The following is a 24530-nucleotide window of genomic DNA, read 5'->3' as shown; positions in this document are numbered from 1 at the left end:
TGTCTTGTAAAAGGTGAGTGGGGGAAGCATGCATATCTCTGGTGTTTAGCCAAGGTCTTTCTTACGATGCTGTCAGGTTTGTGTCACTGGGTCCCCAGAGAGCAGTGCCGCGGGTGACAGCGTGTCCTGCTGGCAGCAGGGCAGGTGTCAGCACAGTGTCACAGGAGGGCTGCCTGGGGATTTTGTAAAGCCCTGCTGGGGCACTATCAGTTAGATAAGCTGTGTGCCTTGCTGTACGGTCAGGATAACCTGCACAAGGTTAGCACAGACTGCAATATCACCAGGTGCTTTCAGTGAATAAGGATAATTAGTAGATTTTCTTACACATTAGATATTTTGGCTCTAAATATATTTTAATACTTTTAACATCTGTTTCAAAAGGTGTTTTCAGAGCATTCAGTTGATGAAGTGAGAACAAAATTGCTTGTGATGGTTTTGGCTCAGCAGCAACAGCAGGCACCTTGTCCCTGACCTCCTCTCTCTCAAAGGATTTGAGTGGCTGATAAAAAGTTGATAACTCAACAAAATTCACTGTGCCTGTTAATAATTCTTCTATAAAAGCCACACATTTCCTCCTGCAGTCTTCAGAAGCTTTTAGCATGAAGGGACTCGTTCTGGCCCTGATGCTCGCCCTCGTGGGTAAGTTGAAGCATTACCAGCACAGCTGAACCATGGAAGCCACTGTGGTCCTCAATCTTATCTGCAACTCCTCAGGGCCTTTCAGGACTATTTACAGCTTAGTCTGCTGAAGCCTTTTTTATGACTATTAGATTTCTGTGTTTAAGTTTAGCAGCAAGAGCAAGAGCAGAGCAAGGAGCAGCTAGTGAGTAGGGCTGTCACAGGCTTGTGTCCCAGGAGGCGTGGGGTGCACCCCTGGAGCACATTACTGCCTGTTTGCCAACTGTTAGCACACTGAGTAAATTAATAATAAATGTAAAGTGCCCACAGAGATGGGGGGGGTTCTCATGCATCTTTCTCATTCCTTCCACACAGGGGGTCAGAAGCAGGACCTTGGTAAGTGTTCTCCCACCCCCAGCCAGCAGTCCCCACACTGCCTTCCCTATGGCTGTGCACTGCTAACTGCTGCTTTCTTTGCTGGGATGATTCTGGTAAGTAATATCACAAAACAGCCATATGGAAGGAGGTGTTTCTGTTATTTTTTTTTTTAATAGAGCCTGTTTTTCATACTGGCAAGACCTACATCTATGGCTATGAGAGCTTCATCCTGCATGGGCTGCCTGAGGGAGGTCTGGCGATGGCGGGGGTGAGGCTGTCCTGCAAGCTGGAGATCAGCTGTGTGTCTCACAGTGACCACCTTCTCCAGGTAAATTACCATGGGCATTGGGACCCACCCACTGCTACAGACTTTTGGTTCATACCTGCAGACTTGTGAAATTACAGAAAGATGAAATCTCACATGAAAGTTTAAGGTCCTTCCTGGTCCTGAGATGACCCTGTAAGCCCAACATCAGACCAAGTGACTTTGTTTGGACAGTGGTGATTTCCCTAACATGGGCAGAGGTGTGGGCACTGAGCTTTGCACCCTGTACCCCTAAGCTGTGCTGTGGAGAGCTGAGGAGACCACTGGAGTGTATGCAGCTGTAGACAAATTGCTCTGGATTAAGGTAGTGACCAAGAGATGGTGCCACAGGCTTCCTCACAGTGAGCACTGCAGGAGGGAGCCAGAGCTGTTCCAGCTCTGCTGCTTTCAGTACCTGAGCCCCCTTGACTGAAGCTGCCTTAGGGGCATCTGCTTTAAAGAAAAGTCTTCAAGATAGTTATACTGAGATTGAGTATGAAAATGAGACCTCAAACATGAAAGACCCATGTTTTTAACCTGGTCCAGAGCCTGAGAAAAACTCAGTACTGGAACTCAGTTATCAGATGAGAAATTCCCGTGTCTCCATTATCTTCCTTTTGATATCCTTTACATAGTCATTAATTCATATGTGAAGAATTGTAATGGTAATGCTCATGTTTGGCATAATGATATCAGATCTGGAAGTACTTCTACTCATTGAAAGGCTTAAAATGCTGTCATGGAATGAAAGACTGTAGAAGGGGGATCTAGAAGACACCATGTGGGGAGAAAGCTGTAAGAAGACATTTAGCATTCACCCTAGGAGTTTGCTTGATCTGTAATCCTGTGCATATACTACTGAAACAGCATGAAGAAATAGCTATTACCAACCTTTATACACTGCTACAATATCAGGCTGTGAGTCTTGAGAAGGATTTAGTTTAGATGGAAGAAGGTAGGCCACCTTGGCAGAATTGATGATAAATGTCTGAAATTAATTAGAGCACTTAACCCACAACATTTCTCTCTGTGCAGGAACATGGACTTCTATATATGAGGGTTTGAGGTGTGTGTGTATGTGACTAGATAGGTAAGTGCACGCAGGCACCCATTTCCCACTAGGTAGCAGTCAAGGACCTGCGTGCAGGCGTTACAGCTTTACAGCTAGATAAACTCCAAATGATGACAGCTGCTTCCAAAGAAAGAGATGTCAGCTCCTGCTGGGCCATCTCCCTTGTGAGGTCCCACAGTTATCTCTGCTTCCCCATCAGCTGTGCTGAGCCTTTGGAGCTTTGGGAACAGCGGGAGCAGCCTAAATAGTTCCCTCGTGTTAAGGCAGGGAGCTTGAGCAATGGCTTGGATGCCTTGCAGACTGAAGGGAGATTACATTGGACATCTGGGGAAAAGAGGTGAGTGTCCTTTCTATATAGATTGTTGACAACTGATATTTCACTCACTCACCAAGCTTCAATAGGCTTGTTGAAGCTTTGAATGCTGCCTGCAAAATCTTATTTTTCTGGCAGAAATCCTTCCTGGAAATTTCATTTTCAAGGACATTTTCTAGCCTCAGCATAGGAGTCCAAGGAGGAAAACATTTCCTGTTTACTGAACAAGTGGCTTGTGTCCAGCCATGAATTGGAAGTGCCCAGTTTCCCTGTTACTGCACTATTTCAAACTGAATGAACATGACAAATGTTTTCCCAATTTTTTCACAGATTCGATCACCAAAGCTGGAGGAATACAATGGTTTCTGGCCCACAGACCACTTCACTCCATCTTCAAGGCTCACAGAAACCATCACTGCATGTTTCAGCCAAGCCTTTAGATTTGAATACACTGAGGGACAGGTTGGAAGTATTTTTGCCCCTGAAGACTGTCCCATCCTATGCACTAACTTAGTCAGAGGGATTCTGAACATGCTGCAAATAACCATCAAAAAGTCACAAAATGTGTATGAACTACAGGAGGTTTGTTTTTTCCTTTCTGATTTTACATTTATTCTCGTTTTACTGTTATAAAGCAGTGTTATATAGCGCTCCATCTGTGCAAATGCTTCCCAGGCAATTTCCTTTGACCTATTTATTACTGTTTCAAGCAGAACGTTCCTTGTGTTTAATCAATACTCACAGGCTGGGATTGAAGGCATCTGCCAAACCAGATATGTTATCCAGGACGACAGCAAGAATAACCGTGCCACCATTTCCAAAAGCAAGGACTTGACAGACTGCCAGGAGAAAGTGGTGAGGAACATGGGGATGGCGTACATCCGCCCCTGCCCCACCTGCCCCCAGGTAAGAGCAGCACAAAGCCCTGCTGCCACCCCCTGGCATAAGCCACTGCTAAACACTCACACATTGCACTAATGCTGGTCGGGTGTTTGGTTTGCCTGTGCTCACTTAATTACTGCCTGTTCATTAGTTTGTGAGTGGTTCTCTTTGCACTTCTAGAAAATCAGAAACATTAAGGGCACGACGATGTTCACTTACAAGATGAAGTACGATGACAGTGGGACCGTGATAACGTTTGCTACATCTGAGCACATGTACCAAATCTCTCCCTTCAATGAACCCAATGGGGCAGTAGTCATGGAGGCAAGGTAGGGGCCACATGTGTCCTCAGTGCAGCTGTGATTATCACTGCCAGGAGGAGATGCCTAAAACATATTTCGGGCTGATTTGTGAATTAACAAAAAGCATCTGGCCTGTGGGCTGTGAAAGGCCAAGGTACGGAACATCCCTCGGGGGTCCACACAGGTCAGGTGTTCTGCTGTTTAGGCATTTTGCTGGGCTCCCTGAAAAATTTGTCCAGCCTCTCAGAGATTTTGGTAAACTAATGAAAGCTCTCACCAGCCCTATGACATTTCCAGATAATCCTGAGCAATGCACAAAGTGAGAAGTGCAAGATCCTTTTGTGGTCAATGCAATGGTCCTGCTGGGCACCACTTAGTCTGCTCTGACCACTGAATGTGACCTCCACACACACAATGCCGTTGAAGGCTACTGATGCTTTTCTTTCTCTCCCTTACAGACAAGAACTGGTTTTGGTCAACATTACAAGTTCTCCCACCAGCCCACCAAAAACTCGGCTGAAAAACCAGGGTAGTCTTCGTTACCACTTTGCAGGAGAGCTACTTCAGATGCCAATTCCCTTAATAAGGATTAAAAATCCAGATTATCAGGTATGAGATGCTTACTTGTCATACTCATTGTTTATAAGGTTAACAGGTCATCACATAATTATTTTAGACACGGATCCTTCCAACTGTCTGTTTTTTTCTCCTAGTTAACAGAAATGCTGCGGCAATTAGTTCAGAATAAAGAGGAAGAAACCCCTAAAGAAGCTTCAGCCAAGTTCTTACAAATGATCCGGCTTTTTCGTATTGTGAACCTTGATCAAATTGAGTCTTTGTGGGTGCAGTTTGCCAATGATCCTCCCTACAGGTAACTGTATTGTTTCAGCCAGGATTCCAATCAGAGGCATACTGGGATAAGGATAATAAATGGTTCCCTCTCTGGCAGGCCCTGGTTTTTGAGTGCCATCTGTGCTGCTGGAACTACAGACACATTCAGGTTCCTGAAACAAAAGATCCATGATGAGAAGCTGAACATCTGGGAAGTGTCTTTGACTCTCCCTCTTACCTTCCATTTCATTACACCCAACAAGCAAAACCTAGAAGTTGCCTCAGTGAGTACAGATCATGCTTTCTGCTATTTCTCTCTTGCTTCTTTTTAAAGGTAAATTCACAGGATTATGAGTAAAATGTGCAGCATGTTTCTATTTAAGTTTGCAAAATGCAAGGTGATAAAAAAATGGGGAATGCTTTAGAAACTGTTTCTAAACACTTATCAAAATATTTTAATGGCATTGATATTTGATGTTAAAACCCACAAATACTAAGAGAATTGTTATAGATTTCCTCTTGCCAAAATATTTTTTTTAAATAGACAAAATTAGGAAAAACCCAAAGCAATTTCATCTATTTATTTCTCAAATGTAATTTTACTAAATATCAGCTCTAATTTCTAGAAACATTAAATACTGCTGCTTGTTTCTTCTGCAGACTTTTCTGACCTGTCCTCAAATCCAGAAAGCACCACTGCACAGAATAGTTGTTTACCTGGGTTATGGTAGCATGGTAAATAAATACTGTGCTCAGACTTCACCTTGTCCAAATGAACTTCTTCAGGTTGGTGACTCTCATTTCTTATTCAGATAGGGTGAAGAAATTTTTAAATGCCTCTAATATAGCTTTCATGATGCTGGCAATTAGGAAACTTGTTATTGACATGCTTCGCTCTAAGCTGTGATTGCCTGCAAAATTGCAAATGCAGAATGAAACACAGAGCTGATGTCTTTGAAAAATCTGGTTCTAACAGCTCAGAAATGTGAGTGATAAAAGCCTGTGGGAAAATGAATTCTGTAAACAACCTGAAGCTGAATTTAGGTATGACAAATTTAGGATTAGAGCAAAACAATTATAATTCTTCTCTCTAGTTTTACTTTAGATAGAATGTACTTTAAGAAAATTATTAAGTAGGCACTGAAGTGTGAATTTAATCAAAGTTCTAGATAGGTCACAAGTTAGGGTTTTCAAAGAGGCACAGCATGTAATTGCATACTGTCAAATATTCAGGATGTCCTTAAGACTATGCAGCTCTGGCTTCTTACTGAGAGGAATACAGCACTGAGATGGCCTACTGGCATTTGACATGTGTTTAAATCTTCCAAAAAAGAGTGAAACAAAGCCAAGCCACCAGATGGGGAATTTGTCTTCTCAGAACACCAAAACTGTTTAAGTAAACTTGACATGGGAAGTGAAAAATAGACAAGCATAACCCTGCAGCTGTGCAGAGCCTTGGTGGCTGGCAGGGCTGGTGGAGGTGCCCCAGTAAGAAACCGAACATCAGCTTGGGGCTGCCCTTGAACTTGAAACAGACTCTCTGGTGCAGGCATCCACCTAGGATTATCTCCTACTCTCCAACACAATTTAAAATCAATTACAGCATTGTAAGGAGAAAACCAAGTTTGCCTGCATGTCGCCCATTTGTCATCCTGGTAATGATGGTGGGATTTTTTCCTGGGAGAAAAAGCTGAACAGCTCTACTCTGCACCAGTTGTTTTTCTTACCATGGCAACCAGTATTTTTAGATTAACACAGTCTGCTTTGTTTTCAGCCCCTCCACGACCTTGCTACTGAAGCCACCAGCAAAGGTGATGCCAAGGACATGGCCTTGGCCTTGAAAGCCATTGGCAATGCAGGAGAGCCAGCCAGTCTCAAACGCATCCTGAAGTTTTTGCCAACATTTTCCCCGGCTGCAGCGTCACTACCCAACAGAATTCATGCTGATGCTGTGTTGGCCTTGAGGAAAATTTCCAGAAAAGACCCTGCAAAAGTAACTGAAATTATTATTTAAACAGATGTCTTAGAGGGTATGTTGCATTGACTTAGTGATTCAGGAATAAGAAAGTTATCAGGTAATGTTAGCAGATCTGGGCAGATTTCTCAGTTGCTGGGCTTCCTTTTGTCCAAAATGCAAACTCCTGACATCACCTTGTCCTTGCTGATATCCTGGGAAAGAGTTTGCTTAAGTCTCTTTGACACTGGGCCCATCACTAATGGCTGTTTTACCAGCCCTATTCACTGTGCACCCAGCAATATCTTCAGTTTCAGTGACAGGCCCCAAGTCTCAGTTTTCCGTTTTCTTCTCTTTTCACTGAAGATCACACATGCACAGTTTAGGAACCACATCTCACTGAGAAGTTATGAGGTACTCACAGGTTGTATCTTCCTCCTCTAGGTAAGGGAGATCTCCCTCCAGGTCTTTATGGACAACACACTTGCTCCTAATGTCAGAATGGTGGCTTGTGTTGTCCTCTTTGAAGCTAAGCCTCCTCTTCCAACTGTAACAGCTATGGCCAGCTCACTGCTGACAGAGCCCAGCTTACAAGTAGCCAGTTTCACATATTTACACATGAAAGCTTTGGCAGAAAGCAGAATCCCACAGCTCTACGCTCTGTAAGTAGAGGAAGAAGTACATCGTAGAAGCAAATGCTGATTTCTTTCTTGAAGTTTTCTAAGAATTTGGTCATGGTCAACTATGCTCACATGATTTTATTTCTTTGTTACTCAGATCTGCTGCCTGCAACATTGCCATTAAACTAGTGAGCCCCAGACTTGGTAGGCTGAGCTATCGTTACAGCAAGGTCATTCATGTTGGCCATTATTCCTGTGAGTACCAGGTGCCCTGTTCACTGCTTTAGATTATGTAGCCAAATGTTTCTGTTGTGTTCTATGATTTTCATCCAAAATACAATCGTGGGCTGTGAGTTTAGTATGCTCTTGAAATACAAAAAGCACAGGAGTCTCATAATGTGCAGAATACCCTGAGGGTGTTCTACTGCTCTCTGGGTATCTGCTGGGTAAAATGGTGCCTGCGCATGAATCTAGGACTCCTCCTTCAGTCACTGTGGTTCTGTTGACTCTGCCCTAGAACAAAGTTGTTCTCTTGCAGATGAAAACTTGAGAACCTGTGTGATTGAATTGTGGCAGAACCCTTTGTGATCTACTACAGCCTGCACCTGAGGTAGCTTACACACATCAGACACCTCTGAGACCCTAACTAAAATCTCTACTTTTTTTTATTCCTATGATAGCGGAATATGAGGCTGGTGCTATATGGAGGGTCTATTTAATGAACAGCCCCAGCACCATGTTTCCATCTGATATTATCACAAAAGTAAGAGGATATTATGCAAGTACTGCAACTGATATTATTGAGGTAAGTGTCTCAGTAAAACATCGAGGTAGATGCAAGCTATCTAGAGACAATATTACTTGTTAAGCCATTTGGACTGTGTTGTAGTGTTTAAGTCAATCTCTGGTCACGATGGTGGATTTGGAAGAGAAAATGTAGGTAATTATTATGATTGTACCTAGGCTTTTTCTTTTATTTGGGCTTCTTGACACATACATTCATCAATGAACATATTCATCATAGGCATGAAAAACTAGGAGAGCAGAGGAAAGCTTACACAGCAGAACATCCATCTGCTTACCTAAAATCAGGGCATCTAGAATATTTTGCATAAGTACAGGGAAAGAGCATCTGAAATTAAATTGCAGCAAGGCCAGCATGAAGCTCCATGTAACAGCATGCAGACATTTACACAGCTTCTCAGGCAAGCTTTGCAGCCTGGGCTGAGCTCTGTGTTGCCCTAAAATTATCCCTGCTGACTAATTCAAACCTTGCTGAGCACATCCTCAGCATCTGCAGCCATAGCCTGCAGTTATCTGCCAGGTAGACACTGCCTTCTATGTGCAATAGCTTCATGAAGTACATGTTTAGAGAGGCCTGGGTGAATGTGATACTGGGTACAAAGGTTTTCCTGGGCTTGCTTGTATTTGGACTGAAACTACTGACTGTTTTCCTACAGGTGGCTCTGCGATCTCAAGGCCTGACCAAGCTGATCAGGAAGCAGAATATTCCTTTTGCCAAGTATGATACATACAAGACACTGAAGGAACTTGGTAAAACGGTATGAAATGGCACCCTTCTGATCTGTTTGCAATACACAGTTCCTGCCAGCATGGGGTTGCATCACTCACCCCCTGAGCAGTCCCTTTGATGTTTCAGTGAGAAAGGAATCAGTCATCCTGTTTGGCCACAGAAAGATGTACTTACTCTGTACTTATGCTGTCAACAGATGCCACCTTTCCACTCAACGTGTGTCAACCCTTAATGTGCAGTACAAAAGGTGATGATGATGCTAGTAGCCAAAATTCATGTGTTTTAAAGTGTGTGTTAACATGCAGTAAATAGTTGCTCTTCTCTTTTAAAATGATTCTTGAATAAGGTTATTGTCCATGAATCCTTGGGTGTCAGTCACTACTCATAACAGCAGAAATTACCAAGTCCTTACCTCATCCTTGTGTGGGGAAACTCCCACTGAAGTCAGTTGTGCAACATAAGAAAGGCCACACTGGTTCAGACCTGTAAGGTATCTATTAGTTTTTGGCTAAGGACCCATGGTTAGCATCCTTCAGATAGGATCTACTCATTGCCAATACATTACTATATTTGACGTAACATTATCTGCTGCTTTTCTTTGTCCTCATCTTTCCTTAACACTGCAGCTTCTGGGATGGAAAGAATTGTCTCCTGAAGACCCTCTGGTGTCCACTTACGTCAAAATATTGGGTCAAGAGATTGCCTTTGTTGACATTGATAAAGATGCCATTCAGCAGACCATGATGGTACTGACAGCACTGTTTGGGGTTTTTTTTTGTCTGAGATGCTAAAGAATTTCCCTTCCCCATCTCTTCTTACCTAATTACCTAACTTATTTCTCTGTTTTTAGAGTCTAACTGGATCATCAAACTGGCAGACAGTGGTGAAAAAAGCGCTAGAAGAAGCACAGCGGGGCGTTTCAGGCCAATGGACGCTGCCGGTGATGGTGGCTGAAGCGCGGCACATTGTCCCCACAGTGGTGGGGCTGCCACTGGAGCTCAGCCTGTGCAGTGCCATGCTGACCCAGGCTGTGGCAAACGGTGAGCTTGGAAGATGCCAGACTGAGCAGTTTCCCCACATAATTGTGGGTCCAGTCCCTCTGCTGAAATTAAATCCCTCTATAATCTTGAAGATGCTCCGGTAATGTGGAAACATTGGTGCTCAGCTACCTCCAAAGGGTTTGAGAAGTAACTGGCATGATTCACTTGGGACATAGTTGTGTCCCCCTGCTCCACTATTCTGGTTTGGAGTAATCTTTAAATAATCACATAAAATATTTCAAAATGTAAAAGCACTGTCCATGTATTTGCTACACTTAGTGAAAACATTGTATCTGCAGCATTTATTGCTTCTGTGTTTCTACAATTCCCATCTGTCTTTTGCAGTGGATATAAAGATGTCACCACCATTATCTGACAACTTTAGACCTTCACAGTTTTTGGAAACCAACATGGATATTCATGCTGACATCAAGCCAAAGTAAAAATTACATACATTTTTTACATAGACGTACAAGCATTTAAATTCATATCTGAAATAGATACGTGATTGCATGTTGTTATATTGGGGTTTCACTCTTCCAAGATTTGGGATGGCTGTGTTATCCAGTGAAAGTGTTAGAAAGCAACACAATACCCAGGGGCTTTATGACCCTGCAAGGGTAGCAATGTGCACTGTATGCTGCAGGATGCTGTGCTGTTCTGCCATTGCTAAAAAGGCTCACTTTTTTCACTTGTTCAGTGACTAAAGTTACTAATCTGTGAAGACTTGCTTACATATGGACATAGGAAGTTCAACTTAGAATTGCTTCACCACCTGGCACAGGCTGGAGAGATTTGAGGAAGAAAAAGGAAAATCCTCCTAGATCTGCAAAAGCAAATGCAACAGTACTAGTAACTATAGTAGCAGTAATTATCATAACAATAGTGATAATGTTAATAAACAACTAGACATGATCTGAAGCTAGTAGAGGTTATGATATCAGCTTGTCCTCAAGCAACGTTTCAGTGGCAAAGCAGTGTGAGGGTCCATGTTTTGTTTATCAGATAAATCCCTTTACCTTTTCAGTGGCACTTATGCTTTTAAGTTTCAGCATTATATGATACATCTCTTTATCTATCAGTAGGGTCTCTTACAATGAAAATAACATTGTGAAAATGTAGTTTTGGATGTCAAAGTTAAATATGTGCATATTAATCTATTATTATGCCTGGGTTTATACTCTTTCTTTCAGGGCATATTTTCATGTGATTACAATGATGGGGATTAACACACAATACTTTCAGAGCGGTCTTGAATTTCATGCAGAGTTCAATGCCAACACTACAATGAAATTTGATGCTAGGATAAATATGAAAGAGAAAAATTTGAAGATTGAAACCCTCCCCTGCCATCAGGAGGTTGAGCTTGCAGCTGTGAGGTACAGAAGAGCTTGTTGCATTTTGCTTGTTATGTGTCACTGATAGTGAGCTCCCCGTTATAAAATCGTTAACATACAATTCTTTTTTAGGCTCTGCCTTTCCTTGGCAGCCACATAAAATTTAGTATTGTCTTTTTTGCACTATCAAAGATAGGACAGCAAAACCAGAAGATGTTACTTGTATGCCATTTATCACCTCCACAGGAGTGACATTTATGCTATTTCAAGGAACATGGAAGAAGAAGGTTCTGAAAAGAAATCCCAGCTTCTCCCCGGAGGAGAAGTACCAAGTATTCCTGACGAGCCATTTCAGGCATCAAAAAGATCTTCAGTACCTGGCAACTGGAAGGTAAGGGACCTCACACCACCTGTATTGCAGACAGAGAACAGACACCTCTTCAGAGGGGATGAGCACGCCCAACACAGTAGCTACCTGACCAGATCACAGGCACAGAAACTGATACTCAACAGGTGCCTGACATATCCCAAACCAAACCTAAGTCCCAGTGGTTTCAAGACATGATCATTCACAGTCTGCTCACTCTCATCATCTTATGTATCTTTACAGTCATGGGAAGGTGAGTGGAATGGAGATCCTTTGTACAAGACACTCTTTTTTCCAAGCCAGAACAATGTAAAAAAGATGATTTCAGGGCAGAATATACATTTTTTCTTCCCAAATTCTGAGGTAATCTCTGCAGTGAATTGCAGAAACCCATTCTCTTATGTGGTCTGAGGCTTCTGAGGCTTGTGGGAAGGATAAGTTTGACTTACAACAGGAAGTCTGGTAGCCACAGTTGATACAGAGAAGCAGCCTCTCCAAAGAGCTCGGCAAGTTCTCATTGGGAAGTTTGTTTGTTAAACACTTCCTGGAAAAGGCTAGGCTGGAGAGAGAGCTGTTCTCTTCCACAGAGTGTTTTGATGGAAATCCCACCATGCTTCCCTACTCAGGCAGGACTGTCATTAATAGAAGGAAAGATTTAGGAGATGTGTTTGGGGAAAAATACCTTTATTTGCCATATTTTTGTTTATTGCAGCAAAGCAACACTCCTAGTGTGATATCCAAAGAACTCCAGCAAGGCTCAGAAGAGGCACAGCACCAGAGTGTAAGAAGAGCTAACGCACGCATCTTCTGTAGTAAATTTGAGAGTTTGGGATGTTCTGCTTGTCTCAGCCTAAAGTCTCGAAATTCTGCTTTCTTAAGAAATACCTATCTGCACAAATTAGTTGGAGAACTTGAAGCCAAAATAGTTTTAAAGCCAGGTATAGTCATGACAACAAGCTTTTCTGCCAAACTCTGTGAATGCTACTCAGGCAGCATGACTGTGGTATGTAAGTGTCTTGATTTCAGTTCAAACAGATGCTGATATTGACAAAATACAGCTGGAGATTCAAGGAGGATCCAAAGCAGCTTCCAAAATAATTGATGTAGCAAGCTCAGGGTCTAAGGAAGAGGATGAAATATCTCCATATGAGGACATTCGATCTAAACTGAAGAAGATTCTAGGCATTGAAAATGTGTTCAAGGTAAGAGACACTGAGCATCTGAGAGGGTATATTTTCCTTTACATGAAGCCAACATTTTCCAGTGGGAGGATTGGGACTGGGAGGAATGGGTGTAGGTGAGTTCTGGTGCAACCTCTGCAGTGTGTGGGGCCAGGAAGTTTAATTTCCTTGAAAGCCTGTGGTGAGCAGTTTGACATCAAGTGCAATGTTACAGAACAAGCTATAATTTCAAAACTCTATGCACTGTTTTTGGAGGTTGCCAATAAAACACAGCACCATAAGAAACGAGTTCACAGAACAGACAAGACTGCAGTTACAGACCTCTGGGGAGATCCCAGTGCAGCCCCCCTCTACAGCTCATCCTCTTCTTCCACTGATTCCACTGCTGATGGTGAAGAGCCTGGACAGGAACACAAAAAAGATGAAATAAGGCAATCTGTGAAGAAACGTGGCGGCAGCAGCAGCAGCAGTGGCAGGAGAAGCAGCAGCAGCAGCAGTAGTGTCAGCTCTGCTAGCAGTAAAATCTGCAGCAGCAGTGGAGAGGACCACTCTGGAGACAGGCACTGCAGTGAGGATCATGCATATTCAAAGCAACAGGTAATTCACTCAGGCTAGAATTTTTATTTTTCTTGTAGTGAATGTTTTAGTACCAGGAAACAGGAAATAGGGCATGGACCAAAGAAAGCAAAACCAGACTGCTAAGGGTGACTGCTGCAGAATGGACAAGGTAACCACCTAGCAGAACTCTTTTTCCTTTTTAACCTCTCTAGTTCTTTGAAGCACTTAAGTTCTGAAGGTTTACGTTTCAGTAGGTTTCAATTTAAGATATTATAAAAAAAAATGTTGTTTCAATTTTTTGTTCCCATACTCAATACTAAAATTTTTAATTCATTTGTCAAAAGCTAATTCTTCATCTTCTCTTGGATCTTCTTATACCCTATCTGTTTTCACAGGAAAATATACCTGTTTACCAGTTTTGGTTCAAGCCAGCAGATGAACAGGTACATTTATTGTTTATACTATGAGCAAGGCCTACACGTGCTCTTATGAATTTTGCTGCAAATAAAGCTTAGTTCCCTAAGAATAAAAATATGAAAAATAAATTCTGCAACAACTTCCAATAGCAAACAACTTCATTCAAAGTGGTTCTTCATTTTTGTAGGACCCAGGAAGGCAAGTCCTGAACAGCAGCATCAGTTCCTCTTCTTCAGCTAGTGATAAAGGCATCTCTAGAGCCATAACTCAGGTAAATGTCTTAATTTACAAGAAATAAAAACATTTACTTCAGATTTTCAGTTATGGTATGTTTATAACAGGAAAAATAGAGTAATTGCCATATTAGATAATATACAAAAGAATATGAATTGTTTCTTGGTTCATACAGATGAGCACATTGGATAGCAATTGAATGTTTTTTACTGTTTGCTTAATATAGGCTACATTTGTAAGGAAACTGGAATGTATTGCTGTGTATGTTGAAATTTGTGTTACTCAGTAAGTAATTCACTATAAAATGAGAACACTTGAGATGTGCTGGCCTGCTTTATCAGAAACTGCCTTCAGGTATATTTTTTTATTGCACAGCTCTTTGTAAAAGTCCAGGACTTGACTCTGGCACTCTTTTATTCATCAGGTCTTCACTGCCAAGTACTTCATGTTAGCAGGACCATACAAGGCCTTTGAAAAGACCTTTTTTTGGTATTGAAATGTCAACTTTCAGAGCAATCCAGGTGTTTACTGAGGAATCACTACATGGTACACAGTTAATGGTACCTGGTCCTGTAAGAACTACTGTAAGAACTGATGGAATCTGGTGCACATTTCAAGAAAGGAAGATTTCACACCATTCAGACAGTGACCTAGATGTCTACAAAACAATAAACCTTACTTCACTGAGGCACTCCCTCTGCACCAGTAACTTCCAGTCAGTTCAAGTTGTCTGCAGAAAAACAGGCAACCGGATCTACCTGCTCGACACCCGTTTCTGTATATCTTGATTCACCTCTTTTGTCCACCTTTTCAGTACATTTACTACAATACATTCCAGTCTTCCCCAGTGCTGTCACCAGAGACACGTTCTTCCTCAGATGGAGCTCTGCTCTTTCCTCATTTTCCCCAGAGCCCTTGCCAGCTCTGTCTTGCCTAATCCTCATCTGGGTCTCTATCAGCTGGGCCTGGCAGCACCCCCCAGCTGAGGTCGGGCAGTCACAGCTGAAGTGGATGCTGCATCCAGGCACAAAGCTCTGACTTTGAGCAGCCATGAGCTGCTCTTCATGTAAGCCGGGCTGCACTGAGCAGATTGCTCTGTCAGCACAAACCATCATGGTTTTAAACAGGTGGCTAAGCAAATCTTATCAAGAAGAATGTTACCTAACTATAGGTTGGTAAGAGAGCAGTGCTGAGCTGGGTAATATTTGTTCTTTATACACTAGGGTCCTACTCCATATTTCCTTTTGTCAGACTGAAATTGCTTTACAAATAGATCCCCAACACTACTGTTTTACTTACCTAGGTCCCAACAAGTCTCACTTGAAAGACAGTGGCAAAACTACACACGAACTAAATAGATCAAGCTATGTCCCATACTTTACACAAAAAAAAAAACCTTTTTGAATGAAACTTTTCCTTTATAAATACTTTTTATCTATGTTTTTAATATAGTGATTTTAATGTGTTGTTTATTTCTTTGGTCTTTATTTCCTCTGCTGACTGAAGACTAAATTCCTGGGAGACAGCAAGCTACCAGTACTGGCTGCAGTCCTTCGAGCCATCCACAGACACAAGCAGCTGACAGGCTTACAGCTTGTACTCTACACAGATACACAACCCACAAAATCAAGGATCCAAATATTTGTTTCAAACATCACAGGATTAAGTAGATGGAAACTATGTGCTGATGCTTCATTAATAAATTCCCATAAAGTATTGGTAAGTTAAAAACAATTATTAGGCCAAAGGCAAATTAAATGTAATGATCTTACTACGTTTTATGCAAATACATATATTCCCTCCTACTAGGGTTCTCTTAAATGGGGTAAAGATTGCCAGGACTACCAGATTGCTACTCAGATTGCAACAGGGCAATTTGCTGCTTATCCAGCTATGCAGATGAAGCTGGAGTGGCCAAAAGTACCTTCAACAGTCCAAACAACTGCAAGATGGTGAGATTTTACTTTAATTTTTGAAAAATTTACCTGTGTCAGTACTCTAGACAATTATAGATTCAGTTCTGCAATTTCTGGGCTGGAATTTCCCCTTAGTCAATATGATAATAAATAAGGTGACATGAGTTCAGTTTTTCTGTTTATTCCTTCCCTCAAAGCACAGCACATTTCAGTTCACAGGAAAAATGCTTGAAGCAAAGGGGATGATAAGATTCACCTAATCTATTGTAGACTTTGAATTTAAAGTGCCTGAATTAGGAAATAGGTCTCTGGATGCCTCCAAATGGATGAAGGCTCACAGCAGAAGCCTAAATTTGGTTGTCTGAAGGAGTTTTGTCTCTCACTGATTAAACAGGGAGAGTAATTTCCTCAGGTAGGCACCTTAGCTCCAGCTTCTGAAGAAGGTGATATAAATACTTCCCATAAGGCTTACTTCACACTTAATAGCAAATGCTGTAGGACACTTCATGTAAGAAAACTGTAATTGCTAGATTCCATTCACATATGTGTCTATCCATATACATATAGTATTTAATGTAGTTGTTCATTCACTGTATTCACACATGCATATACCCACAATAACATATAGATCCATATCAAAGCCTTATCTTTTTTCATAGTGCTACCAAAATACAGACATACAGCAACTCAATTACCTAAATATGCATGCACCCCAAGCCTTCATGTTAAAGGGTTACAGGTGACTGGGTTAATAAATGTCTATTGAAGAGGATAATTTTCAATAGCAGATTGAGTTGCCTGAAGAGCTGTTATCAGCCCATATTACAGGGGATGAAACCAAATTGACTATCATGGAACAAAGCCATAGAACCTGGCTCAGTCCTGCTCTGAGATTATGCCTTTTTAAAAAAGGAATATTTTCTGTATTTCTTCATTTGAGCCCCCTGCCTGTAAGGGAACCTGATCATAGAGATCCAGCTGTCAGCTCATTGACAACTTTAGTAGGTAAAAAATCCTTGCTAAAAGTTACCACCACAGGACTCATACATTAATACCAGGTTATTTATTTTTTAGCATTTCGGTATCATAGTCTTTAGGTAATTATTGCCTCGTTTTAAACCCTGAACATGTTTTTAAAAAGTTGGCTATGCTTTTCCTCTCATATCACCCAGCCAACCAGTCTCTTGATGACTTTTTCACCCATTAACAGTTAAAATCTGCCTGTCTCTCCTCCCATACACAACACCATGTTATCACCAAACCTTCACACAGAACGTGTCTGACACAGAATGCATATTGGTTTAGAGGGGTATTTTAGTCTGAGCAAATTATAACTTTTTTTTTTTCCAAAGATGAATCATTTTAATCACTTACTTCCTTTTCCAGGTTCTACTCATTTCTTCCAGGAGCTGCATATGTGCTTGGGTGGTCCCAAAGGCAACAGCGTGGTCCCTCTCAGCAGGCAACCTTGGTTATGGCTCTGACATCTCCAAGAACCTGCGTTGTGGTCTTCAAGCTCCCTGATGTAACTATTTCCACTGTCTTTTATCCTGGGGCATACAATACTTATGAAACTGAAGGTTAATTGCTTTTTTAACCCTCTTTTAAGAATCAAACAATAAAGAAGCTACCTATCACAAGGACAAAATACTAATGCAGTCAGTTCCATTATGAAAGTATTTTACAACATGTAGCATGAGTACTTTCTCATGTAGCATGCAAACACATGAAGTAAGAAACAGGTTACAAAACAAGCATCATGACTGATAGTACACAGTCAATAATTTATTAAATAGACCACTCCTCCACAAATGTTCAGGAAGTCTGTAGGTATTCCTGTGTTTCGGAAAAGATAAAACCAGGCTGTAGAGAAGCATGATGGCCAAGTAGCAGCCACCAACACATAGGCAAGGAGAGGGTATGCATCTTGGGTAAGTAAACTGTTTGGACTGCAAGCAAATGTGATGTACAACTCTCCCAAAAGATGCAAATTTGTTAATATCCAACTTCACTGGTAGCACTACTGTTCTATAAATTGCAGATGTGTCAAACTGTAGAGGTAAAGCTATTTCATGCTGTAGACAGAGGATGTGATTTACTGTTTGCTGTGACCTAAATATAGATTCTAATTTCAGTGGGCACAGTCTTCCTTGAACACTATAAGAGAATGGTATCTCATCTCAACACTGTATTGTGCATTTACATTCATGTTTATTTTCTGACTGGTTTTCAGCTCACAATTTATGCCACAGCCATCAGGCTTCCCCTGCCATTCCCTTCAGGTCCAGGTACGCCGATTTCAACACTACCATCCCCTGACTGGAATGCCTTTGCCCAAGCAACACTTTCAATCCTTGAAAACCTTAAAGGTCAGCAATTAATTATCTGCACAAGCATTACTGACTCTGCAGATTTTGTAAATCTGGTTTATCCTTCTGACATGACTTGAAAATATTTTAAATTCACATGGAATCAATTTATTCTGCAAACTAATTTGGATTTCAGGTAGAAATAAACCCATCAGTATGAAAATCTGTGGGGCTGCAAAGATGTTAAAAAAAAAAAAAGGGAAACATACTAATAAGATTAAATATTCAGTTCAGTGAAAAATAGCGATTCCAAATGCATTCATTCCCAAATGCATCCATTTCAGCTTCACTGCAGAGATTGGTCATGAAGGAAAAGGTCTTAAAAATGTATGACCAACACCCATGTGACCTCAAATTTGGTGTGTTCTGCTTAATTAGTGCTGTTATGTAGAAGTTAAGTACAAAGTACAGCCATTAATTTCACTTCCTTCACTTGGTTGTGAAGGGATTATTGTTTCATTAATGCTGTATTAAGAGCTAATCACATTATACTTTCTTAGGGTAAATTTTAAATGGAAAAGCTTTATGTAATCCTGGGATAAGGAGCCCCATTTTGCTTGAAACCAGTGGGCTAATATCATACATATGCATATGCACCAAAACTAGTCCATATTAATTTTATTTGCTGTAAAATAGTTTCTTATCAGAGCTGGTAGGATTTCCAACAAAATGCCATTACGGAGCAAATGGGAAAACTTTGGTGTGGCTTCTTTTCCTCCACATTTTTTTATTGTTTCCAATTCTGATTATGTCTCAATAATGGTAGTAGCATTTTAGTGAGTTTCCTCTAGTGTTAATGATATGTGAACTGATAACATTTGAGAAATTAGATTACAAAGTTACAAGAACCAAAAGGCCATAGAGAGTTCCACTAGCACCAGACATAAGCAGAATTTATTTCATGATGGCTGAATCATGAGTGGGTAGCACTGCTGCCTGGGGCCAGGCAAAGTTTAGTTTTTGTATTACTACAAGTTCAATATTTCATCTGAAGGAATAATTTTGCTTTTTTGTGGGAACAGGTAAAACCAGAAAACGGTCCTTTTTTTTATTATTATTACAAATCTAAAATAATATAACTGTGTTATATAAAATACAAAAAGCTTACTTTTGACTGTTCTTTTTTCTCCAGGTCGTTGTTCATTTTCCCGAAACACAATCAAAACCTTCAATGGAGTTGAATTTAACTACTCAATGCCTGCAAATTGCTATCATGTCTTGGTGCAGGACTGTAGTCCAGAACTGAAATTCTTGGTGATGGTGAAAAGACTTGAAGAGTCTGATGACTTCACAGCAATAAATGTCAGACTTGCCAGCCAGTAAGTAATTACAAGCTTAACAACAAATAGATGTCAAGCTGAATATGCTTTAAATGTGAAAAACAAACAGTTAGGGCAGATTGGTACTAGTGTGAGACTCATGCAAAAGTGAATGATGCCAGTGGAAAGATTTCTATGAGTGTTACTGGGATTTGGGACTTAAGTCTTTCCAAAGTGCTTCTTGAAGTCCCAGACTTCACAATAACCTAAAGTCTTCACTGCCAAAAATTCTTCATTAATTTGTTAGCATCTATCCATCTCATTTTAGTTCTTAGTAATTAGGTAGACACATAAACTATAAATCCAAAAGGGACTATTGTAATCATTTAGTCTGGCCTCCTACACTAAGCTAATAATTAGAACTAATTAGCACAATCATCTCAGCAGAGATGTTGAGAAGTGGACATAACTAAAAAGGGAATTGCACATCCCAGATTAGAGGCACTCTCTTATTTCATCACTTAGATGGTGCATAATGTTCTAGATCTATTTGAAATTAACTTAAGTACACTTTGTTTCGTCTTGGAGCAATCACCTCTGCCATCACAAGTTCTGCTTTAAAAGTGTAGTCTATATGTAGATTCTCTAAATTGTATGGGATTAGGCATACCAAAATCATTGTAGGGAGTATTATTCAAAGCTTAATTTTAAATATAAATAGGCTTTGATCTGTAAGGTTTCATAACAAGTAATTATTTATTCCTGAAGATTGTGTGCTTAACCATGCCATAGTGTTAGAGAGAGAAACAAGTATTCCCTGCACCTGTTTTGTGGAAGAACAGAAAGATTCTTGTTTCACAGACTGTATTGTATCTTTTGTGATAAAGGCATTCCTCATCACTGTATCATTCACTATAATTTCCTACAACAGTATGGATGTGCTTCTGCTGTGCTTAAGCTTCAGATTTCTTCATTAGAGCAGGTATTGCTCTAAAGAAAACACTACAACACACAGACTATTCACGCTGTAAGAGAACGGCCCTAGGGAATCCAATCTTCTTTGAAATGTTAAGCACCTTCAATTTATGCAAATGTAATAGCAATTAAATAGTTACACAGTGAGGGCAGCCTGGTGTATTCCTCCCTGAACCATTGCTACAAGCAGATGCTCAGAGATGAGGTAAGCCAGGGAAAAGTGTATTGTGAGCATTCCTCCTGGCACACTTTCCTGGTCTCTCTTCTTCCTAGAGGGTACCAGGTGATTTATGCCAGAATGACATGAGCATCCTGCAGTGTTGGTTCTACCAGGACTAGAAATTGTGAACTGAGTAGGGTAAAGGAGAAGCATTTGTTTATACTTACTTCCTTTACTTAAAGTAAGGTTGACATGTATGTTTCCAATGGACTCATCCAGTTGAAGATTAATGGTGTTCAATCTCCAACAGATGTTCCATACACATCTAACTCTGGTAAGCAACTCATCTTTGTATTTTATTTAATCCTTCTGATCCTGAGAAGGAAAGGACATGATCAACAAAAGCGTCTCAAGGAAAAGACTGCCCTAATTTGAGAAACAATTAGGTGATTGCAACATACCTCATGCTAGCTTTATAGGAAGTGGCAAGTCAGATGAGCAAGGAAAGAGGTTATGATCCTCTGTATCTTTGCACAGACCAATTAATGCAGGGCTATGGTGCCTTGTGCTGATCACAGAGAGCCATGGAGAAAGCATCTAGATGTCCCCTGGCCATAGCCACCCTTACTCCAGGGCAGGGAGCACTTAGTCTTTCTAATTTCTCCTATCTCTTTCAAAATACATTATTAGAGCCTGCGTCAAGTCCCCGGGAATTTAGCAAGTGGCTCAAGTTGGACACTAAACCAATGACTCCCTTTTAAAAGATAACCCTTTTTGATTTTATGTTCCAGATGCAAGCATGATGATCAGCAGTGAAAATGAAGGCCTATCACTGAAAGCCCCAGATTATGGCATAGATAAAATATATTATGATGGGCACAGACTTGAGGTATTTTAAAAAATTACTTTCGGTGGTTTTCTTTTTAGAAAAAAAAAACAAAACAAAACATTTCAGTGCATCTTTTCTTTATATCCACAAAGATTCAGGTTGCCTTCTGGATGGCTGGAAAAACATGTGGTATTTGCGGAAAATATGATGCTGAGAAGGACAGGGAGTACCAAATGCCCAGTGGATATTTAGCTAAAGATGCAGTGAGTTTTGGTCAGTCCTGGATCATCTCAGAAGACCCGTGTGCTGGAGGTACTAACACATACTAATGTTGTTGCCTTTGACCAATTAATTTGCTACATGAATAGATTATTTATGTTATTGTAGCATAATGATCTTATTTTTCATTAATTTTGTTATTAATTATAGACTAAAAGATATCTGGTTTTCCTGAGTTTGGTAATTCACTTCAAGTTCTGGTTTTGTTGCATTTTTATATCAACTGCTTATGCACTATGTAGTTACCTAAGATAAAACTATAATCTTAAAATTGTATAAAAAGCAGGCAGTTTGATTATTGGCAAAATGCATTTTATGTTGTCCTTAATAGTTTCATTCTTTATTTCCATTGTGACTTCCAGGCTTTTAGTGGCCTAGAAAAAAATAAAATCTATCCCTGGCTATAAAACTAGAGGACATTTGAGATGGCAAATATCTGTTTTAATTTCATCAGGCTGAAGATGAACTTAATCTGAAAACTTTCACCAGGGAATGATTATTCTTACCAGATCCTATATAAAAAGGACAACACAAAAATACTGACATCATCTGGGTGCACTGCATTTTCTGTGGAACCGAACCCTCTGGGCATGTGGTGGCATTTTTGGAATGTATACTTAGATCAAGCTTCCCTGGAGGGACTGGTCCAGGGAAGTCTGGATCACAGGGACTTAAGGACTAAGCTACTCAACCATGGCACAGTGGGTGTGTTGCTTGGCACAGTGCAGAAGTGGATAGCTAGGAGCAACTACTGCCCCAAAATGAAATGGTGTCAAGAGTTCGGGTAAAGTTGAGTGACAGCTGACCAGGATCTTCCTGAGTATCACAAGATTTGGACACCTGTGTCCTACCTAGATCCCACCTGGCAAGCCTCTGCCCTTGGGACTGTGTCCCCCCCCCCCCCCCCCCCGTCTGAATTTCTCAGTCTAAAGCCATTGACAGAAAGTTGACTGACTTCACAACTGACTCAGCCAGCTTCGTTTTGTGTAGCTTGTGTCACTTGGTTTATCCATTGGTCTTAGTTGTTACTAATTCTACTAATTAAGCCTCAGAAGCTATTTATATTAATTCTGTAGGTGCTTTAAGAGAAATCATGTTTTATAGCTTGTAAACTGCAGCGCAAATTTGTCAAAATTGAGAAGCCAGTTGCAGCTGAGAAGAAGGCAGCAAAATGCTTCTCCGTGGAGCCAGTTCTACACTGCCTGGAAGGCTGCTCAGCAACCGGGTCTGTTCCCGTCTCCGTGGGCTTCCACTGTGTACCAGCTGGTGAGTCTGCAGAACGGGCCCTTCTGTACGGCACAAACACTGCACCCTACAGTGACTCTGACCGTACTAATTCTGAGCACCTCGATGTATAAAAAACCCTTCACATGGCTTCTGCTCTCATTTACAGACTCAACTCTCAGCCTGGAAGGCCAGATTCGGCCAGGCCAGAAATCCGAGGATGTCGTGAGCACGGTTTCAGCTCACACGGCGTGTTCCTGTCACCAGCAGTCATGCCCGGCGTGATGCCCCGACCCGTGGATCCCCTGTGACCCCGCGGGCAGGGCGGGTGTCCACCGTGGGGATAAGGCCCCGTCCCCGGCAGGAGATCGTTCTTCTCAAGTTCTGCTACAGATCTTTAAAATAATTCGGGGCACCTTTCGCTGGGTTTGATCTAATAAATGGTTGCTCTCTAACAGCGCTCAGCCGAGGTCATTTCCCTCCGAGCCGCTGCCTCCCTGCAGATTCTGCCCGCGCTGCCGCCCACGGCCACGCCACTGGCGAGGCTCTGGCCCCCTCCTCACGCCTGGAAGCCGCCCCTGCGGCCCCTCCGCGGGGTCACTACCGCGCCTCCTCGACTCGATCCCCTCGGGGCGGAGCAGCACGGCCGGGCCGGCCCCGCCGATCCCGAGGCGGAAGCAGCGCTCAGGCATGGGGCGATGGCGGTGCCAGGGGCTCCTGGCGCTCGGCTTCTTCCTGCTGTTGCCGGGCGTCCTGCCCGCCGCTGCCTGCCCCTGCCAGGACCCGCGGCTCTGCCACCCCGTCACGGGCACCGGCGGCTTCGAGGTGCGCGTCCCCCGGGGGTCTGGGCCCCCCCCCAGGGCATCCGGGCGGCTCCGGGCCCCGAAGGTTGGGGAGAACGGCCGGGGAGCGGCTGCGCGGTTCGCAGCCTGGTAAACACACCGTGCGCCCGTGCCTTGTTTTTAATCGTCTGCGTTAGGAGTCGAAACAGAAAAAAGGTCCATGCGATTTACAGGGAAATGTCAGAGCTATGGTAGTTGGGGTTTGCAGACCGCGTCCCTGCTGCAGGTGAAGTGCTCACAGAGCTGATGTCCCTCGCGACCCTTCCCGTGCGGGCTGTCCCCGGGGGCTGTGGGTGCGGGATGCGGAGGGCAGGGCAGCAACGTGTCCGAGGGTGCTCAGAGACACCAGACAAGTCATGTGTCTTTTGGAGAGGCATGCGGAAAATAATCGTCCTGCTAATGTGGTCGGAGCTAATGAGGGGCTTCTTACGCCTTTTCCAGGTGTTCGTGTTCGATGTGGGAAAGGAATCCTGGAAATCCTACGACTGGTCAAAAATTACAACTGTGGCAGCTTTCGGAAAGTATGATCCTGAGCTCATGTGCTATGCTCACTCTAAAGGCTCCAGGATAGTACTGAAAGGTTGGTCACATTGCGAAAATGTAGGTATTTATGTGGTACATGAATAAGAACATAATGTGCATAGGGCTTAATACCTTGACATTTCACATTCACTTGTATTACAAATAAGTAAGAGGATTAATTAATCAGGGGATAATGCACACAGGGCTGTAATA

At 42.0% G+C, this 24530-nt stretch overlaps 2 protein-coding genes across 5 annotated transcripts in view; both read left to right on the top strand.

The window, feature by feature from the left end:
• Window positions 1–23408, top strand: LOC139799098 (vitellogenin-2-like). 2 transcript variants are annotated; one of them, XM_071750559.1, is made up of 36 exons: window positions 1–639; window positions 994–1014; window positions 1173–1324; window positions 3016–3267; window positions 3430–3591; window positions 3748–3896; window positions 4328–4478; window positions 4583–4740; window positions 4819–4984; window positions 5361–5486; window positions 6475–6693; window positions 7099–7316; window positions 7432–7529; window positions 7955–8079; window positions 8735–8836; window positions 9435–9554; window positions 9659–9848; window positions 10194–10287; window positions 11042–11227; window positions 11432–11576; window positions 12265–12490; window positions 12579–12754; window positions 12989–13232; window positions 13275–13330; window positions 13687–13734; window positions 13896–13979; window positions 15449–15661; window positions 15752–15894; window positions 17245–17383; window positions 18092–18227; window positions 19360–19546; window positions 20864–20955; window positions 21413–21510; window positions 21603–21762; window positions 22834–22995; window positions 23123–23408. In XM_071750559.1, exons 1-36 carry the CDS (start codon window positions 600–602, stop codon window positions 23236–23238), a joined length of 5154 nt encoding a protein of 1717 aa, XP_071606660.1. In that variant the 5' UTR covers window positions 1–599; the 3' UTR covers window positions 23239–23408. The 2 variants fall into 2 exon arrangements, with proteins under 2 accessions (XP_071606660.1, XP_071606659.1); XM_071750558.1 differs by having other exon boundaries at window positions 12989–13330.
• CTBS (chitobiase) overlaps window positions 23392–24530 on the top strand; it is a 9193-nt gene continuing 8054 nt past the window's right edge. For 2 of the 3 annotated variants that reach the window (XM_071750586.1, XM_071750587.1), the window contains exons 1-2: window positions 23551–23778; window positions 24237–24375. In XM_071750586.1, coding sequence (XP_071606687.1) covers window positions 23644–23778; window positions 24237–24375 — 274 coding nt within the window. In that variant the 5' untranslated portion in view covers window positions 23551–23643. Of the gene's footprint in view, window positions 23779–24236; window positions 24376–24530 lie in introns of all 3 variants that reach the window. The other variant, XM_071750588.1, reaches the window with a different exon arrangement.

Source organism: Heliangelus exortis, chromosome 8 (genome assembly GCF_036169615.1).
Source record: "Heliangelus exortis chromosome 8, bHelExo1.hap1, whole genome shotgun sequence".
Lineage (NCBI taxonomy): Eukaryota > Metazoa > Chordata > Aves > Apodiformes > Trochilidae > Heliangelus > Heliangelus exortis.
The sequence above is the reverse complement of the archived record's forward strand: the minus strand, read 5'-3'. Positions and strand labels throughout refer to the sequence as shown.